This window comes from Convolutriloba macropyga, chromosome 3, assembly GCF_964194025.1.
Source record: "Convolutriloba macropyga chromosome 3, txConMacr16.3, whole genome shotgun sequence".
NCBI lineage: Eukaryota > Metazoa > Xenacoelomorpha > Acoela > Convolutidae > Convolutriloba > Convolutriloba macropyga.
In genome coordinates, this window is record NC_134470.1 from 12529109 (window position 1) to 12556476 (window position 27368).

Here is a 27368-nt window from a genome sequence, read left to right on the forward strand (position 1 = left end):
TGAATCTTGTTTTTCATCCACTACTGTGTTTCGTTCTTGCTCCCTTCTATAATTCCCTTCTTATTGATTCTTCTTTAAATTTAATATATTAAATGTAAGTCGCACTTGAACTAAATGGTTAACGACGCTGCTATCTTCATATGCTTTGACGATCCTTAAACATGCAGCCTACACGACCATGCTTAAGTGCCTGATCTGTAAAGTTTTTTTTGCACATCAAGCATACGGCTGAACAAAAACAAGCGAGACAAAAAGGCATCGACCAATGTTCGTATGTAGCCACTACGGATAGACAACAGTAACAGGCGTCGGTAGTGCAAGGGATTACACCTGTGGCTATGAACCGAGGGTCATGGGTTCGAGACCGAGTTGGCGCAAAAAATGGCCTGTTTTGTGTCTCAAAAATGGTGAATCTTGTTTTTCATCCGCTACTGTGTTTCCTTGCTCCCTTCTTTAATTCCCTTCTTATTGATTCTTCTTTATATCTAATATATTAAATGTAAGTCGCACTTGAACGCAATGGTTAACGACGCTCCTATCTTCATATGTTTTGACGATCGTTAAACATGCAGCCTACACGACCATGATTAAATACCTGATCTGCAAATGTTTTTCTGCTCATTAAGCATACAGCTTAGCAAAAACAAGTGAGACAAAAAGCCATCGACCAATATTGGTATGTAGCCACTACGGATAGACAACAGTAACAGGCGTCGGTAGTGCAAGGTATTAGACCTGGGGCTGTGAAGCGAGGGGCATGGGTTCGAGACCGAGTCGGTGCAAAATATGGCCTCTGTTTTTGTCTCAAAAATGTAGAATCTTGTTTTTCATCCACTACTGTGTTTCCTCGCTCCCTTCTTTATTTCCCTTCTAATTTATTCTTCTTTGTCTAATATATTCAATGTAAGTCGCACTTGAACGCAATGGTTAACGACGCTCCTATCTTCACGTGTTTTAGCAATCCTTAAGAATGCATCCCACACAATCATGCCTAAGAGCCTGCTCTGCATTAGCATACGGCTTAGCAAAAACACGCGAAACAAAAAAGACATTGATAAAAATTTTGCTTATGTAGCAATGGAATAGAGCTATAGCTGTCAAGCGAAGGACATGGGTTCAAGCCCAAGTAGGGGAGGAAAAGGATCTGTAATGTACTCTGAAATAAATTTGGGATTTGGTTGTCTTTTGTCGTAGAAGATTTGGTTGTAGAAGCTCGGTTTATGCTAATTCATTGAGCTCGTTTAACATAGCGCACCTTAATTACAGCAAAGCCAAAATTGTCGCTTAACAAAAATTTGCTGTTAAATAAGGTAATGGACGCCAAAAATACGCGTCGGTAGCCTAAGAAGTAAGAGCTGTGGCTGTTAAACGAGGGGCGTGGGTTCGAGCCCGAGTTGCCACGAAAAAATCCTATATTCTTTTAAATCTGCTCGGATATGATTTTGTGATGCTTTTGCGGGCTTGCTAGTTATCAATTAAAATCCTAAATTTAAAAAAACAATCTCAATCTACTCAGTTGAAACACAAATGTCGGAGGAATTCCTCTTGAACGACAGGCGAGGCAATTTAATTCATGGTCTTTAGTATAGATCAATTTTTCTTTCTGGGTGCAAAAAAACCTCGACCCCACCGGGATTCGAACTACTGACCTACCGATCTATGACCACTCGCACTAACCACTCCGCTACGCGTCACTCAATTTTCCTTTGCTGCAACCGACTTTATATTAGCAACAGGCTTTACTTCGGAGCACTAGAGATCACTCAAAAATGATGAACAAAAGCGTGAAAAAGTCACTTGAGAACTCAAAGAATGTTCTAGAAAAGAGCAAAATTGTCAAGCAAAAAAAATGCATAAAAAACACACGTTTACAAGAATTGCTATAAACTGCGTTCAAGAGCAATTAAACACCAATTGACTTAAACTATAAGCCAAGCATGCAATGTGATTTATCAAGAAAACTCGAACGAAAGCTAGAGCGATATAAATAGCACCGACTAATGTCAGAAACTACCCGGGTTGCCCATCATAGAAAAATCTTAGTCATACTAGGTCACATAAGATTCTTACTAATCATACCAGGTCATATATGAATTGTATCATTTACTGGTTGTCCTACTAAGATCATTTTTGATTCCTGCTAATCATAAAAAAATTATTGAGAACAGTAAACAGAAGAGAATTGAAAAAAAATTGGCTGACAAAATATAAAAAGTGCGAACTTTTTTGATTGGTTTTCGTAGTTAGACAAACTCCTGTTTCAGGGAAAATATGGATTATTATTAGTATAATTTAAAACGCTAAATACGACTAATTAGAACAAAATTCAAGAAGCGGGCAGCTACAACTGTGATCTAAGGGTTTACCCCCTCTTTTTTGACTTTGTTTTTCGCCATAGACTGTGCTTATTTCAGAATGTTTCACTAAGCAACTGCGTTTGAAAAACACTTCGAGCAGAATGAGAGAAGAATGAAAGTAGCCAAGAGAAGTCAAAATGATTTCTTGCTAAACATTGAACAACCTGTGAACTAAGGACAAGCGAAATAACTTTTTGTTTGACAAAAAACTAAGGACAAGTCCTGAAATACAATCGAGGGAACTGAATCAAAAACTAAAAAAACCTTCACCTGACTAGCAGGCCAATTGAATATTACGAGCCAATGAGCTGAAAATCAGATAAGTTATACAAAAAGAAAACTAATCGCAATGATATTGCGATTTTCTGGTATCAACGCGTTCTGTACAAGGTTTATAATTAGAAAAACAAGAAAGCAAGAGAAAAGATTCAAGATTTTTCAAGTTTAAGTTTATATATAAAACGCTCAAAAATAAACCAAAAATGCTAATCAAAATAATGACCAGCTTTTAGCAGCTCAAAAGACGTTTACCTGACGGCATGAACTCAAAAAAATGCGAAAATGACTCCAAAATATCTAGTTTCTAAATAACTAATTTCTAATTAATCTAATCTTTGGACACAAATAACCAATTCATTTAATGCATAACTCAATAAAAAAACTTGAAGAAAACAGGTTAGATATCTAATATACAAACCGATAATACAAGGTTTTGGAACATTTTCATAAAGAAGCGCTATATTAGCCGACTGAGAAGGAGGCTGGCTATAAATAAGGTCAAACGCAAAGACGAAATGAAGTCTAAAGGTACTTGAATTAGCATTTAACCCATTTAGACCACTGTGTGCGTCATGTACTTAAAATCAATAACATTAAAGTGTAGCCCAGCTTAGAATTTTTCAGTAACCTTTTTTCTCAACAGTTTGCCACGGTTGGATATCCATTAGACTTAGTTGCAATGCCAGCGCCAGAAAAAAAAACGCAAAACGGATCAGAAACACGTATTTTTGACAAAACTTACATAGTGGAAACATGACAGACTAACGCCGGAAGAATTGCTCCCGAACGACAGGCGGGAGCGGAGCAATTATTTTGATGACTGTAGCTTAGACGAATTTTATGGTCGCAAAGACATCAACATCACGTGGTCCAACCCCGCGACCACCAGGATAGCAGTCTGACATCAAAACACTACGCTATAACGGCTTTGCTCCTCGACATCTCATAATCGTTTTATATTAGCAAAAAACAATGAGAGATATTGCGATCACTCTAAAATGAAAAAGTGTGGCGTAGAAAAGTCACTTGAAGTAAAAAAAAATCTAGAGCTTAACAGAACGGTCAAGCAAAAGAGACGCACACCTTTACAATAATTGCCGGAAAACAGCCACCGTTGACGCTCTTGACGCACATCGTGATTGAAACGCAAGAAAAAACAAACGATCCAAATGAGCAGAAATTTTTATAAACTGCAAAAAGTAATCATTACATTGCTTAATTCAGTGCGTGTAAGAACTAAAAATCAATTCAGTGAAAACAGTGAGTGAAGTAAGTCAAAAGTCAAACGTGAAAATCGTGACTTATGTAAAACGAAAAATGCGATTTAAAAAAGCGAATAAAAAAGCGCATAAAGAAAAGCCTTTGAGAGGCTGACGGCGGCTATTAAACAAACTTACCGATTAAAGTATCATAAAAGGTCAAACATGTACTGTATCGTTGACTGGTTGTCCTACTAAGATCATATTTGATTTCCTGCTAATGATACAATAATTATTGAGAACAGTAAACAGAAGTGAATTAAAAAAAATGCTAAGAAGAAAAATTGCAAACTTTTCTGATTGGTTTTTGTAATTAGACATACTCCAGAGAAAATACGTTTTATCATTATTACCATTTAAAATGCTAAATAAGACTTAATAGAACAAAGTTCAAGAAGCAGGCAGCTATAACTGTGACCTAAGGGTTTATCCCGTTTCTATTTTTGACTTTGTTCTTCGCCAAAGCCTGTGCTCATTTTAGAATGCTTCGCTGGGCAACTGATTTTGAAAAACTTTTCGAGCGGAATGACAGAATAGTGAAAGTAGCCAAAAGAAGTCAAAATGATTTCATGTAAATTTCAAAATGATTTCAAAAATGCAGTTTCAAAAAGTGTTCTAATTCCGGTGTGCGGATTATAAAAATATAACTAATTCAGCTTTCAAACTGAAAGCTATTTTGTTATGGCAGCTATCAATCATTCTAATGAACTTTGATAACCTCATGCACTATGACTTAATTATCGGGCTTCATCGGTTGATCCCGTTTCATTTGATTGAAATATCTGACAATTGCCGTATTCTCTACATTGCGTAACTCAATGCTTGAAAGAATTTAAAATCTATTCAGTTGAAACGTGAAAATCGTGACTTATGAACAAAACTTATGAAAAAAAAACGCGATCGAAAGGTAAAGCGAAAAAAAAGAGCGCATAAATAGCCGTTGAGAGGCTGACGGCAGCTATTAAACAAACATAATCGATTAACGTCTGACGAATTGCTCTCAAACGACGGCGAGCGTGGGCTCCGTCAGTAGCTAGCTTCGATTTAGTTAGGCCAGCCCTAGCTTAATTGAAGGGGCTTGAGCTGGGCGCAGCGGGGGTGAAGTGGGAGAGGGGGGGGGGTAAAAGGTGTGAGGGGGGTCAAACTCTGAGAACCGCCCTTCCCACACTAAGTATACGCCTCCAAAACAGTTTCTGTGGTGAATCGCATACTTGGAGACCAGTGAGCTGAATGCCTCTAAGAGAATTTAATGCCCTCTGGGCGCTACATGTCTATGCCGTTTTTGAGGACGAAAAGTCAAATGCGTCAGACGAAAAATCGGTCAAGCGAAAAATCGCATAAAAAAAACCACGTTTAAGAGCAATTAAAAAAGTTGACGAGGCTAGAAAACATGGACATACCAGCAATGGTATCCGCGGTGGATAGAGACTGGTCAATTGTGTTCTGTTTAATGATGTCGACACCTTCTGCGAAAGACACTCGTCGACTGTTGTTGGATTCCGAAGTGAGCTGAGAAATACACTCGCTGTCATCCATGTCTTCTGAATGTGGATCCGAGTTACTTTCGGCTCCATTCACATCTTCCGACTTCTGGTCAGATGCCAATTCGTCTTCGGCAGCCGGGGGAGTGAACTTAATCACTGGTTCACGCTTCATTTCTGAGTCTTGGTTCGCCTTCAGCTCTTCGACCTTCGCAAACTCACCAGTGTCTACTTCGTCGCTTTGCATGGAGGGTAGATTTGGTTCTGCCTTGTTTGAATTAGCTTCTCTAAACCAACAAAAGACGCCAATAATCAAAGCAATTCATAAAAAGCACACATTGTCATAATTCTCGCATTATCAATGCAAACGTGATGGAATGAACTGTATAAAATGTAAATGCAAATAAAGAATAAGTAGTGCTATACAATATCTATTAAAATGAAACGTCACAATCAGCGATATTACAACAGGAATTACTTACAAGTAACGTCCAAAAAGCTGATTCCATTTTCAAATAAAGTACACAGACAAAATCCTCCAAATTTGCTGTTCGATATATATCTGGTCCCGAAAAGTCTCAAAAATAGAAAATGTCATTAAAACACTAACTTACTTGAACAATCTCGGTTTTGATAGCCATTTTAAATAAATCGCTGTGACGTAACATGACAAGCATAAAATTAGCGTTAAATTACTTAGACCAGACGAATAATAAAAGCGTAAACTTAATTCACAATCAAATTCTGTCAAAAGAGAACCGCTTTTTGATCCAGTGGCTATTTCGTAAAACGGTGCATCAACGCCGGGACTAAAAATTGCAATATCAATTTTTAATAAAGCCCAATAAAGAAAAAGTAAATTTTCAACGTCGACTCGATTTTCAGTTTAGACACGTAAATAGAATTAAACTGAATCTATGGACATTATGCGAGATTTTCCATTTAACGTTCATAATACAAAAAAATATAACAGCGAGAAAAGGCAATGTTTTGTGTTTTAAGTGAACCGTGTGTTGTGTGTAATTTAGGAATGGTGTTGTTTTTATGTAGTTGAACGCTCTGAAAACAAATAAGCTATACAGAGCCTATTATAAAGGGAGATAATAAAAAATTAATTCACGACAAGGGCGGAGAGCACATTTCTACCGTTACGCTCTAAACATACAGTACTACTGATACACAATTTACAATCAGATTACAAATGAGGGGAGAGGGGAGGGGACGGGGGGGATGGAGTGACACTAATTTTATCCTGTAAAGGCGTCGGATATCTTTTGTCTAATTAATTTGGGATTGTTTTTTCCTTCTTTCGTGGCAAACAGTAATTCTATCCAACTTTTATTCATCCCTTATCAAAATAGAATTTCAAGTAATGTTTCAAATGGACGAAAACTCATACGGTAGATAAAGTGACGTCATCATGCAATAATTAAACCAATAAATTTTGATGCTTCGGTGATGGTGACAGCATTTCTTTAAAATGCTGGTGCTGTTTGCAGAAAGATAACTTAAATAGAAAAAGACTAATTCGATAGCTGCCAAAAAACAGTTACCTTTCTACTTAAGTTTTTTTTTACTAGTCGAAAGAAAATCTTTACGATTCACTTTAGTACGGAATGTTTTCAATGAAAGAAAATTAAAAAGGAATTCCAAAAAAATCAATATCTGAAAGAATTCCGAAGGCAAATTTGATTTTGAAGTTTTTGTAAGACATACAAAGACTTCAAACAACAGTTTACAAAATTCGCAGAATTTCGTGAGAAATTATTATGTTTTACTTTAAGTCTGACCTCATCAGCAACCGCAATTCTGCATCAAAAGAAACAAGTCCTCAATTAGTCACTGCAGAGTGCATTTGATAGATAATGCTTCGGCTAATTAAGGGTTCGTCTAGAGGAGCTGTTGAGTGTTAGATGTAGCTCACTTGAAAACGCATTGGCCTCCTTTGCTACCCATAAAAGTGGAGGCCTCCGATCTCAGATGCAGCAGACTAGTACTTACCATTTATGACTGGAAGGCCAGAGAGAGAAGTGAAAAGAGGTCTTGAGTATTTACGCTGTCTGCCCTCTCTTTTACGGCTAGTCGCTTTACTACTGTAAAACTGCATCACTATTGAACGTCCTCTCTACAACTATGCACATCTCAGCTACACTCCTTCAATTTATGGATTGAAAACTCAATCAGTATAAAACAAAAACAGACCAACCCACTATCAGTTCTAAATCTCAAAACTAAATCTCAAAACAAGAGTGTTTAATACTTACAAAGAAAGAGTTACACTGTACTCCACATAATACAACCGCTCAAAAACATTTCTGATAGAACGAAATTTTGTTCAGGATATGATGAGCGAATGGAACCCGGTTACGATCCCGAGATCTAAAAATGTTCATTTGTGTTTGTTTTGCAGTTAGAGCATTTTATCATACATGGCCGCAAACTACACAAATAAAAGGTGAAAAGTATAAAAGTATCAGCAAAGCTGTTAAACAAGTTCAAATAGCCGATAGCAAGAAAAACAAATGACATAGTATAAATGAAAATTAAAAAATACAAATTGGACAAAAAATTTTATTCGAAAAGTTTGCTTCATTTTGCGACTTTTCTAAGAAAATATCATCAGTCAAACATTACTTCTGACGTTAAAAATTAAATCCGATGTTCCAGTAAAAAACGCTATCCAACAGTCTTCAGTTTGCACAGCACCAAATAATAGAGAAATTAGCACCAAATAATGTTTTTAACATATTAACCAAATGTTGTATAACATATTACACCAAATAATTTTGTATGAGGTAAAATTGTATCATGACACCCGAAAAATTTGAAACAGACGAAATTTCCCAGAGAGTTTTGACGGTAAGTTAATAGAAAACGAAAATAGAAACGCATAAGTCAAAATCAGTCCGGTAAATCACAGAAAAACTTAATAACTTTAATTTCCTCACGATAATTCAAACATCATTTCTTCATTTAGAGTTCTTCTTGCCGATAGCCAAGCATAAAGTACGAAGCAGTTAAATCAAAGGAGGTCAAAGCGCAACTTCCGCTGTGAGATACCATGGAACTTCAAAAAAAAATGTGTTCAAAGATGTATATCTTCACCTTGGTTAAAATCAAGAATAGAAAAAGGTATGCAAACATAACTCAAAATCTAAGCTGCGAACAAACAGAGCACGGGAAATGCCGAGGATAATTTCAACTCTAGTCTGAGGTCGTTCTGACGTGTACGTCACATAGATGAGAGGTAAGTGGTTATGGTAGAGCACTCAACAATGCAAATTGAAAGGATGGCATTTCTTAGGATGAGAAATGACATAATTTTATGCGCAAAACTCACAAAAATAAGCAGAATGTTATCTACGGAAAAACTGTTACAATCCAAAAATTATATTTCGTGTTGAAATGAAAAGAGCGAAAAGATTATCCACAAACAGGGACGCTAATATACTGACCCCTATCATGTTCTAATTCGATCATTTCAAATCTTCGCACAACGTTTTGTCTACTAGGCCACGGAGAGTAAAATTTCAAAATGAGAGAAATTTATAACAATATTTTCCGACAGAAATATTGAAATCGTCATCCAATGTTCTCTCAGACAGAACAAAGAATATTTGAGCTGTACGAAATAACACATAGCTACAGAGAAAAGGGAAGATTCTTTTAACTTTTTGTTGCGGCCTTCAAGCAAAAAAATTTTTTTCCGCATCCCAGCTTACTTCGCTTCAATTAATATACACTACAATCAATTTACTTGGTCAAGAAGCATCAGACAAGACCTTATAATACTTTTACACATAGAGTATTTCATAAAAGCAGTATTACCTATACATAATCTTTTTTCACATCTGTTTTAAAGTTCCCATTTGATATAGATTTCTAAGAATAAAGAAACAGAGGTCAATTCCTCTTAATTTAGTCTCAATGAAAAAAATTCAACAATTGTAAATCATTACAAAATTGTTGTGATAATTGGTGCCTAATTGTTGTGATAAACTTTAAATAGCACTTGTTGCTGTTTAATAAGTAGTGTTTCAGTGCCTGATCCGCTTCAACGGACCGGATACATAGCTTGGGTAGCCCTCGTCTAGGGAGGGATTTTAGTGATCCGATTTATGCTAACCTTGACATTATTCGCCCTGATGTGCCAACCAACGTTATCCCACATGACATCAAATTTATATCGATCGACTGCAACCCACTAGCAACGGAACTTCGATTTTTTTGCATTTCTTGAGTTCTACTGCACAGTGATGCAGTGAATTAGATCTTGTTCTTAATGCCTCCGCGAACACGTAACAATATCAGTTCCACCAGCTATGATTAAGTTGAAAAACTGATAGCAAGCACGACTACAAATTCTCCTGTACATACAAAAATTTTGGTGCTCGGTAACCTTGACTGCTCTCAACCTTTTACTTGCGGCTTTTGTTGTGCTTCTAATCAGTTGAAACATTCAAAATACTATTCTGAAGCGGTTACGAATTCCTTGAAAAATGAGCAGCAGACTCGAGCAACATTGTTTGCTGAAATTGAGCAAGAACAATCACGTTAAAATGCAAAAAAATTGAGTTCAATTGTAAAAGGGACGAAGCCATCAGACAATTGTACTGGCTACGATATTGCTGGAAAATTGCAAACAAATTGACGTATCTCCTATGGCATCTGACGTTGAATGTAAGAAGATCGAAAACCACAACGTGAAATCAGTTATTGCTTCAAGTTTAAAGAATTGGTAAAACGAAATCAGTTTCTGCTTAAGTCAGTAGCATTGAGGAACTGTTAGAATATTGATTGTGTATATGTGTCACCAGACTTAACTCAAGCCGAGATAGTACAGCAGTTCAATTTGCAATTGAAGAGACGTCAACTTGAAAGTCAAAAATGCTGAAAACGTACAAAATTTGTCGTGGTCGTGAACAGGAGAATTGACTACAGACAGAATTCTCAACACAAATCTCAATTCCCCCTTAGCGTTCAGAGCATTCTATCGATTGGATAAAGACTAAACTTTTACCAGCTCTTGAGCCTAATTTCACCCACCATTGTCTGTCTGGCAGAAACATGGCTTGATGATTTGGTCAGTGATAATGGAACTTTTGCAGGGCACCCTTATACAGAATGGCCGGCCATCATGGTGGACTCCTAGTAGCAATGAGTAACGCTTTCTTGGGTACTGTTAGTTTAATTTATTATTCGAACTGTGAGCAATTTTGCGTTCCTGCCTTAAGTAACCAGACTCTTATTCGCTGCATTATACTTGCATATCTACCTCCTCGAGGATCAGTGTTTTATGTCAAACCTGGTGTTACAGAAAACAAATTGCGTAGTGTTTATGCTGATGTGGAGGCAAGCCTAAGCTGTGATCAACGCAAATCTGTCCTGTGGATTCTACTTGATTTTAATTTTCCCAAAGTACGTTGGGAGTAGATCTTTTCGCCACGTTCAGATGAGCAGAAATTTTTAGAACTTTTCAGCAATGATTTATTGCTTACACAAATTAATACGCGTTTACATACGTGTTTTTACGGCAATCTTAAACTGAGAATTGCATATCTTTTGGCAGATTTTTCAACTTTGACTCTAAGGTCTTAAACCTACGAATTACGGATCTCGAACGTCTGGCACTCACATGAATTTTAAAAAAGATGTACAGAAAAATTGCTTTTCAGAGTTGAACGTATTATAAATGACACCGCGGATTTAGTTAATGTCAGCATCAATTTTTTCAAGGATGATTGCAAATCCAGAACCGCAACTCAAATTCTACTAATGGCAGTGGAAATGATAAATGTGATTTTGACTTATCTTGCACGTTGTACCTTAGGTGTAGCTGTAGTTTTTGTATAGCATGACTTTCTGTTCAATTAATGATTATATTTTTTCTAGCTCTTTTACATAATTTGTGAACTTTTTTTCTTTATGCTAGCATTTTTTAAAGTTTTTATACCCTCAGAAAGTAATTGAGGTCTTATACTATTATTACTACTAACCGTAAACGAAAAAGAACTTATTACTTGAAACACATAAATTTCAAACCCTTTTAAACAGACATCACGATTAATTTTGTCGAAAATTAAATTTTGAAAGAATGGGAAAGAAACAAATTTTGTCCTAAAATACTCCATCTTTAGTCTTTCTAAATGATTGCTAATTATGGAGCAGCCATAAATCGATTACATTACGCAAAAAGATTCGCTTAAAACCATTAGGTTACTAAATCTATGTTAAAATAGAAACACACGCAACTTCCTATTTATTGTTTCAAACCATTCAAAAATTGCGAAGTATGATGTTCAACTGCACTACTATTATGTACACCAGATACAATCAGAGTGAAGTAAAAAACTGAATCTAGACTTTCTATTGGTTTTTGAAAAAAAAATGGTGTAGAAAAAAGGAATTTATGTTGTAGCCAAAGATTCCAAAACACAAAAATCTCATACTGGTCGAACTTAACAAATTTTGCTCGAATCACCTTCAACTATTCCTTTAATTAACAAGGCTAAGTCAGCGGTCAACAAGAAAATACAAATACGGGCAAAAAATAAGTCCCAAAGTTCTTATAAAAAGTTAGATTAACGACAAAAACAGAAAAATGCTTCAAGCGGGCCTAATTAGACCTGCCAGTAAACAGACTAAGTGATAGGACAACAAAAACTACATTACTGGGTAAACCTCAAAAATCAATATTTTTAGAGAAAAATTGTAACAAAGTAGTTAAAAACTTTGCATATCAACTGAAAATATCAAAACGCTTTTATTACGCCTCATTAAAGAGCCAATGACACCAGTCATTAACGAAATCAAGAAACAGGACAACAAAACGAACAAAAAACACACAAAATCCCAAAAAACCACTGAAACTTTATTAAAACAAAGTATCTAAGTCATACAAATATTTACTTACCCTTTGGTGAATTAAAAAAAAATCAACTATTCAATACTAGAATACCTGTATGACCCGTTGAACGAGAAATTAAATAGCCGCACGCAAAAAAAAAATAAAATGCTTTCAAAAACCGAAATTCTGTTCAAATTTCTAACACCACTTTAAACGCAGTCACAAAAAATTTCATACTTTACACTACTCGCTTTTGCGATCCCTTTACTACTGCACCCTAACTAAAATCACGACTCTAATTGGACTTCTCATTGACAACGAAAAGCCGAAAAAAGCCGAAAAAAACATATCTTAGAAAAAGACAGCGCATCAACACAATTCAAAATCTTTGAATTCAAAAAACCAAATGAAGGCCAATAGCCCTAGCTACCGCTTTGCGGCTATCAATGAATCTGAACAAAAACTGCCCCATTTTCAAGACTCGTGTGACTAGAGGGCGGCAACAAACAAATCACAAACAGCAACCAGCAATGGATATGAAAAATGCTAAAAAAACACCTTAGGATTCGACAAAAGATTGTCAGAAAATGGCAATAACATGGGCTGTAGGTTAAATTGGTTTTAAAGTGGTATGATAGCAATGATAACATCTTGTAACGTCGCACGAATTGCTCTCAAAAGACGGGTGATCAACTAAAAACGATCAGTAGGGATAATTGCTCGCATGAATGAGCGCAACTTACTTCAAATGATCTCAGACCTAGTTTAACAATACGGGTGGGGGGGGGTTAAGCAGTGGGTTGCCAATCTCCAAATGAAGGAGGGTCGACGGACGTAATGGTAAGTGGGGAAAGAGGTGACTGAGATGGGGTGATTCAGGCTTTACCTTTATATCCTGTTTTGGAGGACGAAAAGTCAAATGGGTCAGATAAAAAATGAGTCGAGCAAGAAAATGGCAAAAAACCGCAGGACTAAAATAATTGCTAAAAATTTAGTTTGGACAATTAATAATGAGAGCTCAATAATATGTACTTGATTACAACCAACCAACTGAAAAACGCGCAAAATATTTGAGCAGGAGAGTTCTATATTCAGGTTATGGTTACTTTTGGAAAAAAAACGGGGTCGAAAAATTTAGTTCACATTCCTTGGGTTTAGCAATGAACAAGAGATAGAAATCCAGGCGGCCAGGAATTAAAATTCGTGAATTAAAATTCGTCCCATTAAAAAGGAGTGCGAATGATAATAAGAAGTAAACAATTAAGTACATGTCGCTCGGGCAATTTTTTGTTTTCGCATTGAATTTTCTGTGCTTTATTTTCAAAGCGAAATGTTCCATCAAATCTTTAGCGCCTCAAATATCAAAATTGCGTTTATACAATACCTGGGTAGAAAAATCTTTCTACCTTCCGGGTAGAAAAAAAATTATCTAAGCAATTCGAACAGACGTAAGAAGAATTAAAAAGAAGTTGCAACAGCCAATAGAAAAATACCATCATACTTAGGTAGATATCCTTTCAATTCGTAAGAAAAATTTTTTTTAAAAACGACAAATCATGAAAATATTATTTTCTAAACTAGGCCATGCTAAGTTGCAGCATATAAATGAAAATGAAACATGGATTCAACATATAAATGTAATCTAAATATGTTACCATGAAACCAATGCCATCTTCATATGAAAATCCATGGATCGAAGTAGGCAAAAATGCCAATAAAAATTGAATTGAAGGCCAAATTTATGGCAAAAGTTACACTCAGCCTTATAAATACAAAAGTTGTATCAAATACAATAATAGGGCTACAACTAGCCAATCGGTTATGATCGATTTTATATACAAAGTCTCAAAGTTAAGCGTTCTATAGACAAGAATAACTTACCTCTCAGCTCAGCAGAAAAAACTGAAGTGGTAAAAAAGAGGGATGTTTCAAAAGGCTCTGCTGTGACGCAATCAATCAATCAATCAATCATGATGTAAGAATTTACGCAGATTGGGGCGGTTCTGGTCATTTTCCGTCTTCCTTGTTAACCGCTGATGCAGCTTCCTTGAAATCAGGAAACAGGGATAAATTGACGCTTTATCTCTAAGCAAACAGCCTCCAGCTTTGCCTTGTTAAACACATCTTCAGATAATCTACGCACAAGTACGGCCAAAGTACCTGACGCAAAACTATCATCGACTAAGAGATATTGAAAATGCCCAAACCTGCGAGATCTCTTGACCTATTTTAAAGGGGAACAAATACGTCAAATTTAAACCAGACAGCTCAAGTTTTAAGATAACACTTTTGACCTCAAAGCAGTACTACAGAAAAAATCTTGGTTGGATCCAATCAAAATCCGATAAACAAATTTTCTGTAGAAATGAGTCAAATTACTCCATGTATGCGATGCACTTCCCATATTTCCATAATTTATGTTTGCCAGATGTTAAAGTTTGAGTTTTCTTCAATTTTTTAAAATGATAATTAGCATTGGTGTCAAATACGCGTTAGCAAACATGTTGCTCCTAACTTCTCGAAAGAAAAGAATGACCCAATTCTCAAAGAAAACCCGATAGCCGTTCACCGTTCATGATCACTGCAATTTTCGTATTATAACTACCAGATTACTTGAACCTATTTAAGACAGGACACTTAAGCCTAAATACACAAATGAAAAGTGAACAAATAGGTTCTTAAATCCTTCAAAATTATTTTAGCTAGAAACATAGCCTTTTATGAGTATTTCGTATAGAGAATTATTACGCATGAAGAACCCCCCGCTCGCACCCTAAATTTTCTCAAAAACGAACCTCAAAATTTCGGTGTTAGACAATATGAACAATGGAATTACCGGTTGTTCCTTGGACTTCATAGATTGCTCTTCAATTAAATCAATTTATTAGTTGAATATGCATATGCATTCTTTCTCAGATGCGCGTGTGCTGAGTTTAGTATCGAGAGATCATGTAAGTATCGGCAAAAAGCCGGCAGTGTCTGAGATTTAACAAAGTTGGTAATTTCATCACGGAAACGAACTTTAGTTGCAGTTCTGAGTTGAATATGAAACAAAGAGCAATGAAACTTTCGCAATAACAGAATATCATGTGGGCGAATAATGAATAACTCTCTTAATCGAAACACAACCGGAGAACGCCAGAAGAATTGCTCTCGAACAACTGGCACTGTCTTCATTCGATAACAGCCTGTTTCAGCTGGGTGCAATAAGTTTACCAGAGAGCTTCAAATGGCGTTACAGAGGTCATTTATAGACCACTAATCAGGATGGAGGTGAAGAAATGAAAAGTTGTTGGCAGCGATTCGTCCGAAGTTATTAGGCTGTGTTTCGAGACCTGTAACTATGGTCTACATCTTTCAGTAGTCAACTGCCGCAAATCGTTCTCACCTGCTTAAAAAAATGAATGATAAAACAATTTAGAGCACGCAAAATTCAAGGTCAAGGGCAGATGTCAATTGAAATTCAAAAACAGTCGAGAGGAAATATTGCAATGTATACAAGACAAGACTACAATGCTTGCTTGAATCGGGAGCAAATAAAAACAGACGAACACATCACTCTCGCTTGCAGAACCCGCCAAAAACATATTCAATGTCTTCGAATTTTTCACTCATTTTATCACAAGATCGTATACCATAAAAGAATTCATTTCTTGGACATGATCGAACATATACCAATATTAGATATATTTACCATGTAATATGTGGATTTGCACGTAAGCCTGCCGATTCTCTATTGCAGCAAGCCCAATATTCACATTTTTCGATTTTAATACATCTTAAATATATAATTCACTACCTCTTGGTTCAGATAAGAATCCTTTAACTTATGGTATATAAATTTTTGATTTATCAGAGGTACTTTTTTCCACGTCTTCAGGTAGAAGAATTAATTTCCTAAGCTCATTATACAGATTAGCAGCATAATATTTGATAGAAAATTTCTCGAGTTTTTTCGCAGCAAGGTACAACGAGTAATCTTAGCTCGGATTGCCTCGTATTCCTCCTTTTTGCAATAAATTTGAACATTGCGTTACAATAATCCTCAGAATGAAAATTGCAAACAGATTTAAGAACGAATTAAAGTAGCTCGAAAATGTGTAGCTCGCAGACTGAGAGAAATCAATGTTTAAGACACAACGAACAATTGCAAATCAATTAATAAAAAGGCAACTGTGAAGATCTTCGCAATCCAAAGTTTTTCTATTTGGTCAATTTCCCGTTGAATAAACGAAATCATAATGCAAATCGATCACTAAGTAGCAATCAAAGGTACAGCTGCTCTCAATGATGGCCTGATCTCAATGCTGGCCAAGACTTCAATGCCAAAGTAGGTCTGCCCCTAGATGGAGAAAAGCAAAGTAACGGACGCTTTGTAACGGGCACACGGAATGCAAATGGCAAACTTCTTGCCAACTTTGCAGTATTGAATGATCTCGTTAAACACTGCTCCAATGATGAACACCAGAAATTCTATGTATACGGCAAAAACTCGAGCGGGTTGATGAATTCACATATCTGCTAAAAAGAATTAAATTAGACGGCAATGTAACATCGGAAGTCAAAGCTAGAATTGGAAAAGCCGCAGGAAGCTTTAATAACCTGAAAAAAATATGGAACCAGAGAAACATTCCTCAATCAATCAAAGTCAAGTTAAATAAGGCATGCGTGAGAAGTGTACTTTTATACGGATGTGAGAGTTGGGCAATAAAAGAAGTTGACCTCAAAAATTACAGTCTTCTGAAATCCGCTGCCTACGACGATGTCTCCACAAAGGGCAAGACCTCCCTAGAGAATTAGTATCGTCCGTTGCGAAAAGCAACCCGATTCCCTCGACCAAAAGAAAACGCCGAATGAAATGGCTGGGACATGTTCTACGCATGAAACCATCTGACATTCCCAACGCAGTATTGGAATCTGAGAGAGGCGAGAACTGGAAAGTCATTGAAGAATTCAGAAAACCAATGGTTTGATTTGACCAAGGAAATGGCTGGAATTCGTAGGCAGTGGAGAGCGCTTATTAGAGACGTGAATTTGGCGGACTAAGAACAGCACTGTCTAAGCAGCCCAATTTGGATTTGGAATGCTGGCCAAAATTGAACGTGATCAATATAATTTGAATTATATCAACAAATTGTTGGAATTGGCTGGAATTCGTAGTCAGTGGAGAGCGGTTGTTAGAGACATGAATTTGTCGGGCCAAGGACAGCACTGTCCAAGCAGCCCAATTTGGATTTGGAATGCTGGCCAAAATTGAACGCGATCAATATAAATTGAATAACATCAACAAATTGTCAAAAACTAAATTGTGATGAAAATAGGCGATTAAAAAACCACCTACTTTTTTCCTAATTAACAGTTTAAGCCGCCTAAGGACCGAAAACGTTAAGAAATTGAAAACGTAAAGAATTGCGGTCAAATATTGAGTTATTTGTATGATTGAAATTTCAAAATGAGTACATTTCAATCTTTGCCGAAATTGATTGAACTTCGCATGATTGAAATGTCAAAATGTGCATTTTTCCTTCTGTGCCAAAGAGTCAAACTGCGTACATTTATCATGCGTTTAATAGCTAAACAATGCATTAGTTTCAAAATGTCAACTGAGATTCTCAGCAATACAGTACTTTATCGGGATAACTTAAAAATGCCAATTATAAAAAAGAACGATCTCGGAAGATTTCATAGAGGATGCGATCTTGTAATAAATAACCATGTTAAGATTTCACAAAACGAATGTGAGAAAATTACCAATTTTTGCGAGGAATCTAATCAACATTTCAAATGTTTCAGATTTTTTTAAACTGATTCAAAATTATTCCGGCTAATTACTAATAATGTAGAAAAAGCAAGGTTCATAAGAGCACACAAATTAATCTGTCGTACTAGATAGTTCATTATCTTGTAAAATTGTGTAAAATTTTGTATTTACCTATATATAACGACAATCCCGAATAAGGGGGGTCTTGAATAGGAGGCGTGAAGGGGTCAAACTATAAAAACCTCCCTTCAAACCAGGAATTCATGTCTCCGAAAAAGTTTCGGTGAGTCGTATACTAACAGTCGTAAGCCGAAAGGCTGTAAGAGAGCTTAATGCTCTCCATGCGCTACCTGCTAATCCCGTTAGCTAAGAAAAGTCAATATGGAACGAAAAATTGTTCGAGCGAAAATGGCATAAAAAGTACCGCAGCACTAATATTATTGCTACAACTGTGTTTGAGAGCAATGAAAAACGTGATTTTTAAGGCGATCTAGTTGCGAGTTCCAGTCGACCCCAGAAATTGTGCTTAATTTTGTTAATTTCGCAACAAATTTCAAAATGATAGGATATAGGAAGCTATGCAGTTGGCTTGCCGTACTTTCACTAGAATTTATATTGGTGTAAGATCATGCCATTTGTTGGTGAAAATCTTGCCAGGGACCCAAAAGGATAAGAATTTTTCTCTGCTCTCTTCTAAAATTGTATGTTAATAAAGAAAAATTGTTGAAAGTACTTAAAAGATTGATATCGTACCGTACTAGGGAGCACAAGAAGTACAAATTTTGCAGGACAATTATTTTTTCGATGTGTGGGCCTCAATAAAATACTTTTTGCCAAAAAAACATCAAACGACATTTGCCTTCTTAATTGTGAGTATTGCCAATTAATACCACTTACCGCTATCACAGTAGCCGTTAGAACAAACACCTTACCTGGACAAATACGGTAGTAAAGCTGGCAATTGGTAGTACACGATTAAATGCTACAGCAATCAATGCTTGATCAGCAGTCAATTCTGTTCAATAATATGTATGAATGAATATTCATTAGGATACATTGAGCGAGTTTCGTCGACCTATAAGAAATGTCCAGGGGACATTAAGCCCGTCACTCAAAATAGAAAAATGAACAATCTTTTTACCCAATTGAGAGATGACGAGTCCAAATCGAGAGGTCTCTGTCAGTATAAAGTATAAAATGCCTTGCGTGAAACTTGCTATATAAAAAAGCAGGTATGTTCCTTCACAAAGATATAAAAAGCAAGGAATAAAAAGTGAAGAAGGGGAAATAGAAAAAGCAAGAATTTTTATATGACTGCTATCCTCTACTAAGTGAACAGCGCCAGTCTTGTATAATAGCCTGGGGCTATTTTAGCTAATAAATAACAAGTTTATTACTAACAGGCCAAAACAAATTCAATTTGCAACCACTACTCCAATTCTTTCTAACTCTAGACTGGAAAATATGTATGAACTACTTTTATAACACCAACAGTGACCGTGCAATCAACCGAACATTCGCTTGTCACACAATTAAACACTACAGTTGATAAAAAATTTGGTTAATACTGGATTTTTTAAGCCAGCATTCAACGATTTCTAGGTTAGAATTTTCTCCCTTTACTGAATGACTACACGTTTTACAGTGATATGCAGCAACCTACCTGCTGACGAAAAAGTAAAGCAAATTAACGTAAAACACATCCAGCCATTTTTAATTCCATCAAAATTTTCTCATCAATGAGATATCGTTCTGACATAATCTGGCAACGAAATTTTCTTTTTTGAAAAACTCCGGACGCTAGGGACTGAATACGCGTGAATTATTTAACTCCAGACACGTGAAGTTCAGCTTGTTTGCTGAAAGGGCTCTTAAAGCAATTACAAAATGAATTTAAAAAATAGAAAATGAACCAATTCTACAGATATCGAGTGAGTTGCTGAACAAGTAGACCACAAGTTACAAGATATGTTCACCAACTAATTCCATAAATATTGACCACTACACCCGACAGGTAAATCCAATCAATTTCTATTTTATACTCCTAATGCTTCAGGAAATTGTCAATAAAAGCAGACAACATGTTTCAATTCAACTCAACTTCAGCAATATCACAGAGCATATATCCATGCATGCTTACAAATATTCCGCACACTCAAGCTGAACAAACTTATCTTTCAAAATGCACACCAGATAAACAATCACAGTAAAATACTCCCACTCCAATAACAGCTGATATTCATACTAATCAAATACAGTTTAAAAAGGAAGTTTTGATGGCACCGCAACGGTGAAAAACAGTTGCGCAAATATTTACCGAACTGTATTCGTCAATTCATAATTCAGATTAACGTCTTGGATAAAAGCATAATTCACTAAGCAACCGCATTATATGATCATACGTCAAATTACCACATCTTTCTGAAAACGCACCAGTAAAATAAGCAATATTTCAAATGCTCTTAACATTGCAAGGATGGTGACCCATTATTGTATACCCAGTTTGTTCAAAATGGGTATACAATATACATGATGACGAAAAAATAAAGCAAACTAACGTAAAATACATCCAGCCATTTTTAATTTCTCCAGAAACTTTCTCATCAATCATAATATCGCTGAGATATCGTTGAGCCAACGCTAGTTTAAATAAAACCAGGAGGCCCGGTATTGTGCGTCTGCACATAATGTTTCGAACCCGTTCAACCACACCACGTTTTTGACTTAATTGTTCACCAAATGAGAAAGAGATAAACTTTCAAAAAATCACTTTGAAAACAGTTCAAAAATAATTGGTGCATCCATTTAAAAAACCGCGTTAAGCTCTAACCACTATAAAAACGAAACAAAAACTCATTAGAGTACAGATGATACCTTCCATTAAAAAGAGTAAGAGACAACACAAACGACCTAAAAAAACAACAAGCATTACTTGCGACCAAAATTCAATATTTATCCATTTTTTCTTAAAAAATTTAATGAAAAATCAAAATAACATCAAATAAAAAGTAAACAAAACCAAACGACTTATATTTCATCAGAAAATAAAGGGTTTCTGTCTTTTTTGAGAATAATTAGCAAGTAGACAGAACACAAAAAGGGCAAAGTAAGAAAATACGTTTACACTTTTCGAAGACAGTTAAATTCAAAATCATCGCGAACTGTAATTGTCTAGAATGTCATATGACTACAAAAAAACTACAAGCAAAATCATGTAATGATCGGACAGGACAGCGTAAGAGAACCACAAGAATTGAAAAATGTGAACATTATCAAGTCAAATTATCGAGACCAAAAAACCATTATTTTAATAATCAAAAATCGATCAAGAGTGCGATAAAATTCACTAAACAAACAAGGCGACCTTTCTTTGATGAGGTTACGCTAAAAAGTTGAAATGAAAGTAAAAACTATAAAATAACAATTTTTTAAAATGAAGATTTAAAAGCGTAACACAAAAAAACCGTAAACTTTCAAGTAAAAAATCGTAAGTAATTTAGCTTGGCACTGCTTAGGAAGCCAATAGTACATGTCATTAGTGAGACTTAGTCAAAAGACTATACAATAACACTGAATAAAGGCAGAACAAAATATCACGAACAATTTTTTGCAAAGAGTTGAAGCTAAAATATCATACACCTTTCGCTGAAATTATTATGCATCTCCATTCATTGGCCTCCTATTAAACGCAAAACTGCCCTGACATTTGGAATTTTTTTAAGTGGACAAGCAGCAAAAGCTTGACCAGTTTTTTTAGTTGTTGATATTTATAGTTCAAAGTTTTTTTGGGTTGTAATGGGCTCAAATATATATATATATATATATATATATATATATATATATATATATATATATGTATATATATACACATATATATCTATATCTATATATATATATATATATGTATATGTATATATATATATATATATATATATATATATATATATATATATATATATATATATCTATATATATATATATATATATATATATATATATATATATGAGCCCATTACAACCCAAAAAACTTTGAACTATAAATATCAACAACTAAAAAAACTTTTGCTGCTTGTCCACTTAAAAAATTCCAAATGTTACCTAACTAGCTAATTTGACATAAAACCATTAAATCAAAAATATGATGATTTTTGGATACTCGTTGAAAGAAACCGAATGTTACCAAAACATCATTATGTATTAACTAAAAGCATTAGATAATTTCTCTGATAGCTCTCGAGCTACCTAATTAGACATTTGATTAAACAGACTCAATCATAAGGCCATGCAAAGAATAAATGCTGCCAAATCAATAATTTAAGAAAATTCACGAAAACTATTTGCCGGAGGCATAACAACCATGAGCTTTAGTGACTAAAAAAATATTGGCTCATTGGACCTTACTCGAATATAAAAGTACCTCTTATTAATTGAATCGTTCAATGAGAAAAAAACTCTTACAATTGGGATGGAAATTTTTTTAAAACTTCAAAAAGACAATAAAAACAAAATCCAAAAAAATTTTAAATGCAAAAACCAACGAGGAGACCAACAGTGGCCATGCTACCGCTGCGTGGCTGTTGAAAAAACAAATTTATATAGGATTGCGTAATAGGTCCTTTCTCAAACAAAAACTTTAATACATCAAAATGAACTATGCATTTTTCTAATAGATACCGGTTAAAATGGCAAAAAAACCGCATCCAGAATGTTTCCAGAATTTTAGGAACTGGAGGAGTTACGATTAGCCCATATCTGCACCACCTGTCAAACTGCAAAGTGGGCCAAATAGGTATATTTCATGTCCCTTTTTTTAATAAAGAAAAAGGCTGCATTTTCAAAAAATTAGCTGAAAATTTTGCTAAAACAGTTGGTTCAAAATTTACCAACTCTCTTCTATCTCTAAACGTAAAATCGATCAGACTATCCATAACATTGTTATCATAATCTAGCAACAACTGATCAAAATTACGAAAAATGTGAACCACACAACGGAACTTTAACGTTCACAAAACTTTAAACCACCGTTACTCTTCGGACAGTGAAATTTAAAAAATCTTTGAAAATCTTTTTTGTTGCAATTCTAAGCTTGACAAGCTTTCTAATGATATCACTCACAATCCTATACGATGAATATATCGATCGCCGAAAATTGAATTGAACAAAAAAACCGTTTGAGTATATAGTTCCTCTCCCACTAAAATGGGTCGGATCAATTATTGCTTCAACATTAAATGACTAAAAGAATATTTTAACTAAAATAAGTTGAGCCAAGGTTGAAAATAGTGCTTTATATCAGGTTTCACGATTAGCAAATTGCTACTACGCTGTATCTTTAGTTAGATTTTAGAAAAATGCAGGCTGGGTATATGGGTTCGCAAATCATGTTTCGAATCCACAGACGAGACATATTTTACGTTTCCTCTGTCATGAAATAATAAAGAAGATCCAATGTACAGAAAAATTGAAGTTACAAATTTTTGCTGATTTTCAGTAGATACGTTTTTTTTTTCAAATTGGCTCTCATTTAGAGCATACAATACAATGGCTTCATAATGACAGTTTAATACTAGAAGCATAAAAAACCACAAGTATGACAATCTCATGGACAGGCAGCAATAAAAACACGGGTCAAAATGAAAAAAAGTTGCAAATATAAGGCGAAAAGGTGCTAATATAAAAATTCAGAATCATATTAATATAAACAACTAACGACGAACAAATTGCTCTCGAGCGACTGGCTCGATTCAAATTACGGTAGTATGTTTCAAACAGGGAGCAGGTAGGGGAGCTGGATAAGATAAATTCACTAAGGAGCTTCAAATTATGAAGTGGCTATATGATTTGAAAAGGAAAAATTTTGGCGCAATTTTTTTTACTTCTTTTAGTAGTAAACAATCGCAAATCAAGTAGAGCTGCTTCAAATTTCGAATGAGAGTGAAACTCGGATTACACAGAACTGAAAGTCGACAGAAAAGTCGATAACAGTCAAGCAAAAATTTTGCATACAAAACAGACACACGACAACGATAATTGCTTTCGAGAACAAAAACTCCTGCTAGTTTTATTTTTCACAAACTGGGACTATTTCAGAAACTGTTAGAAAATACTATTACAAAGTTAATTTGTACTATAGCAGCGTTAACCAAAAATGCTATAGACCGTTCAATAGATCGATTACTTGTATCCTGAAGCGAATTGGACGGGCGGCAAAAAGTTGCGACGTCGGAAACGACTTCGCAAATTCGTTTCGGAAGTTATCAACGACTTCGGCAAGTCGGCGGAGACTGATAGCACCGAATCGACCCCTTTTATTTCTTGACCTCACTGCAGAATTTTCTTGCAAACACAAAGCCTCTATAAGGACCCTTAATAATAATCCGTCCAGAAGATCAGACCAGAGTCAATAACACACTAGATTTGCCAGAGAAAGAAGATTATAGATCCTACAGTGATAACGGGTAAGGTACTATATCAAAAAAGAGTTTTAGTTAAAGAATTTGATATTGAAACTATTTATTACAATTAAAGCCAGCTAAAAAGAACACTGCGCAAAAGCAATCATTAGTTTTCATTACAATAATCTAATTTCTTAAAGGAACGAATAAAACCGACAAATGTTCAAATGCATCTTAAATGACACCCAAGAGGATGCAATTGTATCTTGCTTCAGCGAGGGCTACTGAGGGTAGTAAGCAATATGGAGGCAGAGTTTCATTAAACGGCTTCAAATGATACTATTAAAACAAAACAGCCGGAAAATTGCCGAAAAAGGGCCAACATTGACTGACCCCCCTGACAGTACTTGGGATTCAGGAGAACCCAAGTTTTTTTTTATTTCAAAAACTACAGCTCTGAAAGCAATCAATAAAAAAACGCTAACTAAACATTAACAATACAAGTCCTTAGAATGAGTGCACAATATGACAAACTTGAAATTGGAAAAAGTACGAAAAACACAATATACACTAAAATCCTTGATCAAAGGAAAAATAAACAACTTTAAAAGTCACAAAACATAACGTCGTAAGAATTGCTCTCGAACGACAAATGGGAGCTCTAATCAATTGCAACCTGCTTCAGTCGGGGGGTAGCCTGAATGGGACTAAAAATCACTGGGGGCTTCAAATAAAGTCAGTAGAGGTTTTCATACTTCACTATTAAGAAATAAAGTAAAAAATGACACCAATATCAACGCACATATCATTTGACTTTAAATATAGACTTAAAACAGCCGCCAATTGACTTCAGCTGCTTGACATTGTGAAGAGAGAATTTTAAATCACGCAAAAAGCGAAAATTCAAGGGTGTAAATGTCACTCAAAAAGACAAAAAGCGGTCAAGCAAGAATTCAGCATTAGTAAGAAGACACACAGGTTAACAAAAATTGTTTCTCTTCGAGAGCAACAGAAAAACAACCATTACCATTTCCATTACGCTAAAAAGGCACAAAAAACAAATAAAGGCAAAAATCAAAAAATCACCAAAGCATTTCTAAAACAAATAGCATCTTAGTCAATGAAAACAATGGCTAAAAACGTTAGCGGATAAATTGGCGACAATTACGCTGCACTAGAAGACTCATGAGAACTGTTGTTTTTTATAAAAAGAGACAAGAATACAAGAAGAGCAATAAAAATAGGCAAGCAAAAATCCCAAAAATATGAAATGGTTTAAAAAGCCGTCGCTATGGTTACAAGTCTTTATTTAGTTTCATTTATGTCTTATTTGCAACCATTAAAACTTATCGTTATTGAGACTAAGTTAACTGAGCTAAAATGAACTACAAAAATGGTGCGAAATCTCAAAAATTCGCTGTGAATTTTAGGAAAAAATTGACGTCAAAATCACAGAAAGCATTAGCTACGACTTGAAACAAATAATTCGACACAATTCGGCCTTATTAAAAACAGAGGAGAACTGCATTTAAAGCATTGCGACATCAACTAAAAAAGCCGCAGTTCTATTCACGCAATAATTTGTCAACTAGACCAGTCATTAATGAGACTAGCAAACAAGACAAAAAAAGAAAAACGCGCAAAACCCCAAAAAACCATAAATAAAAGCCGTTAAGAGGTTGACGGCGGCTATTAAAATTTCAACAAAAATGAGTTAAATTGACGACATCAAACCAATTCGCAGGTCTATATAGTTACTAATCGATATTATTCTGAAGTCAAATTGAGTTCAGCTTATTCAAATTCCAGCAATTTAGAACATAGCCGGCAGATTGCCGGAAAATAGCCGCGATAGACGCTTGGGGCCTTCCACGAATTGAAACAACTAAAGAGATGAGATAGACAGATCAACCACCAGTCCTTTAATAGACCACTAGACTTTTTGGGTTAGCTTTGGACTGCCATTTTTATGAGACACAAGCTCTATAAGGAGAAAGCCCTAACAGGGCTTTTCAAAATTAGGATCTTTTCCGTTTGTGCCCCCTCAGCTTAATGGGCGCATATTATTTGCACCCCTCAGATGCACGTGCAATATTTTTACATGATGACTTACTATTTAATGGCACGTGCTCTGTAACTGGGTGGCGCATAACGTACTGGGGGCAAAAACGGAGATACCAAAATTAATATTTGAAATCAAAAACTCAGGACTCTAATAATCAAGAATTAGGGCATATATGTTTGGCACTACTTAGATGCACACTATTGACCTTTAACGAGTAAATGTTCATAAAACTTAAAGTTCCATAAACGAGTTAAGAAGTCATTTTTTTGAGTGCGGTAAGTCATTGAAAAAGTCAATTCCAAGAAGTCAGGGTAAGACGAAACAAAAATCTGTCAGACGAAGTAAAAAAACATAGCAGGACAAGTCCTGAAATACAATTCAAAGAATGAATGAAAAACTCAGACGTACCCTGACAAGCAGATCAATTGAACAATACCAGCCAGAACACAAACAAAATTGAGAAACTAAAACCTAAACAAAAATATACTTTAAATCCAAGGTAAAATTTTTTCCCTTTAAAAATACCTATTTCCTATTTTGTTATAGGAAATACATGTTATAACCAAGTTTTGTTTCTAAAATTGGTCCAGTATTATATCAGCAAGAACAGAAAAATATTCATTGGCCCTTGAAGATCGATTAACTCGAAAATGACTAAAAAGTTAAAAGAAATCAATTGCAAATTATAAGGAAATGTTGCTGAAAATAATGATATAAATATCTTCAGAATCATTTCTGTGTCTCTAGAGGCTGTCCAGTAACCCAATTCCAAACTTTAAAAAACTCATTGGCTCATAGATCGATAGAGAATAATTTTTAAAATTTCAAACTTAAAAAAAAAAAATTCGTTCTATTAAAATGTTGAAAGCCATTCATTAGCCCCCTAGCAACTATTTAATACTATATTATCAAACCCTGGATTAA

General features: G+C 35.2%; 1 protein-coding gene across 2 annotated transcripts in view; it reads right to left on the reverse strand.

Annotated features, from left to right (window-relative positions):
* The window catches only part of LOC142335950 (uncharacterized), a 390664-nt gene that overhangs the window by 12032 nt on the left and 351264 nt on the right, over positions 1 to 27368 (reverse strand). For both annotated transcript variants that reach the window (XM_075384365.1, XM_075384364.1), the window contains one exon: positions 5296 to 5663. In XM_075384365.1, coding sequence (XP_075240480.1) covers positions 5296 to 5663 — 368 coding nt within the window. The remainder of the gene's footprint in view (positions 1 to 5295; positions 5664 to 27368) is intronic.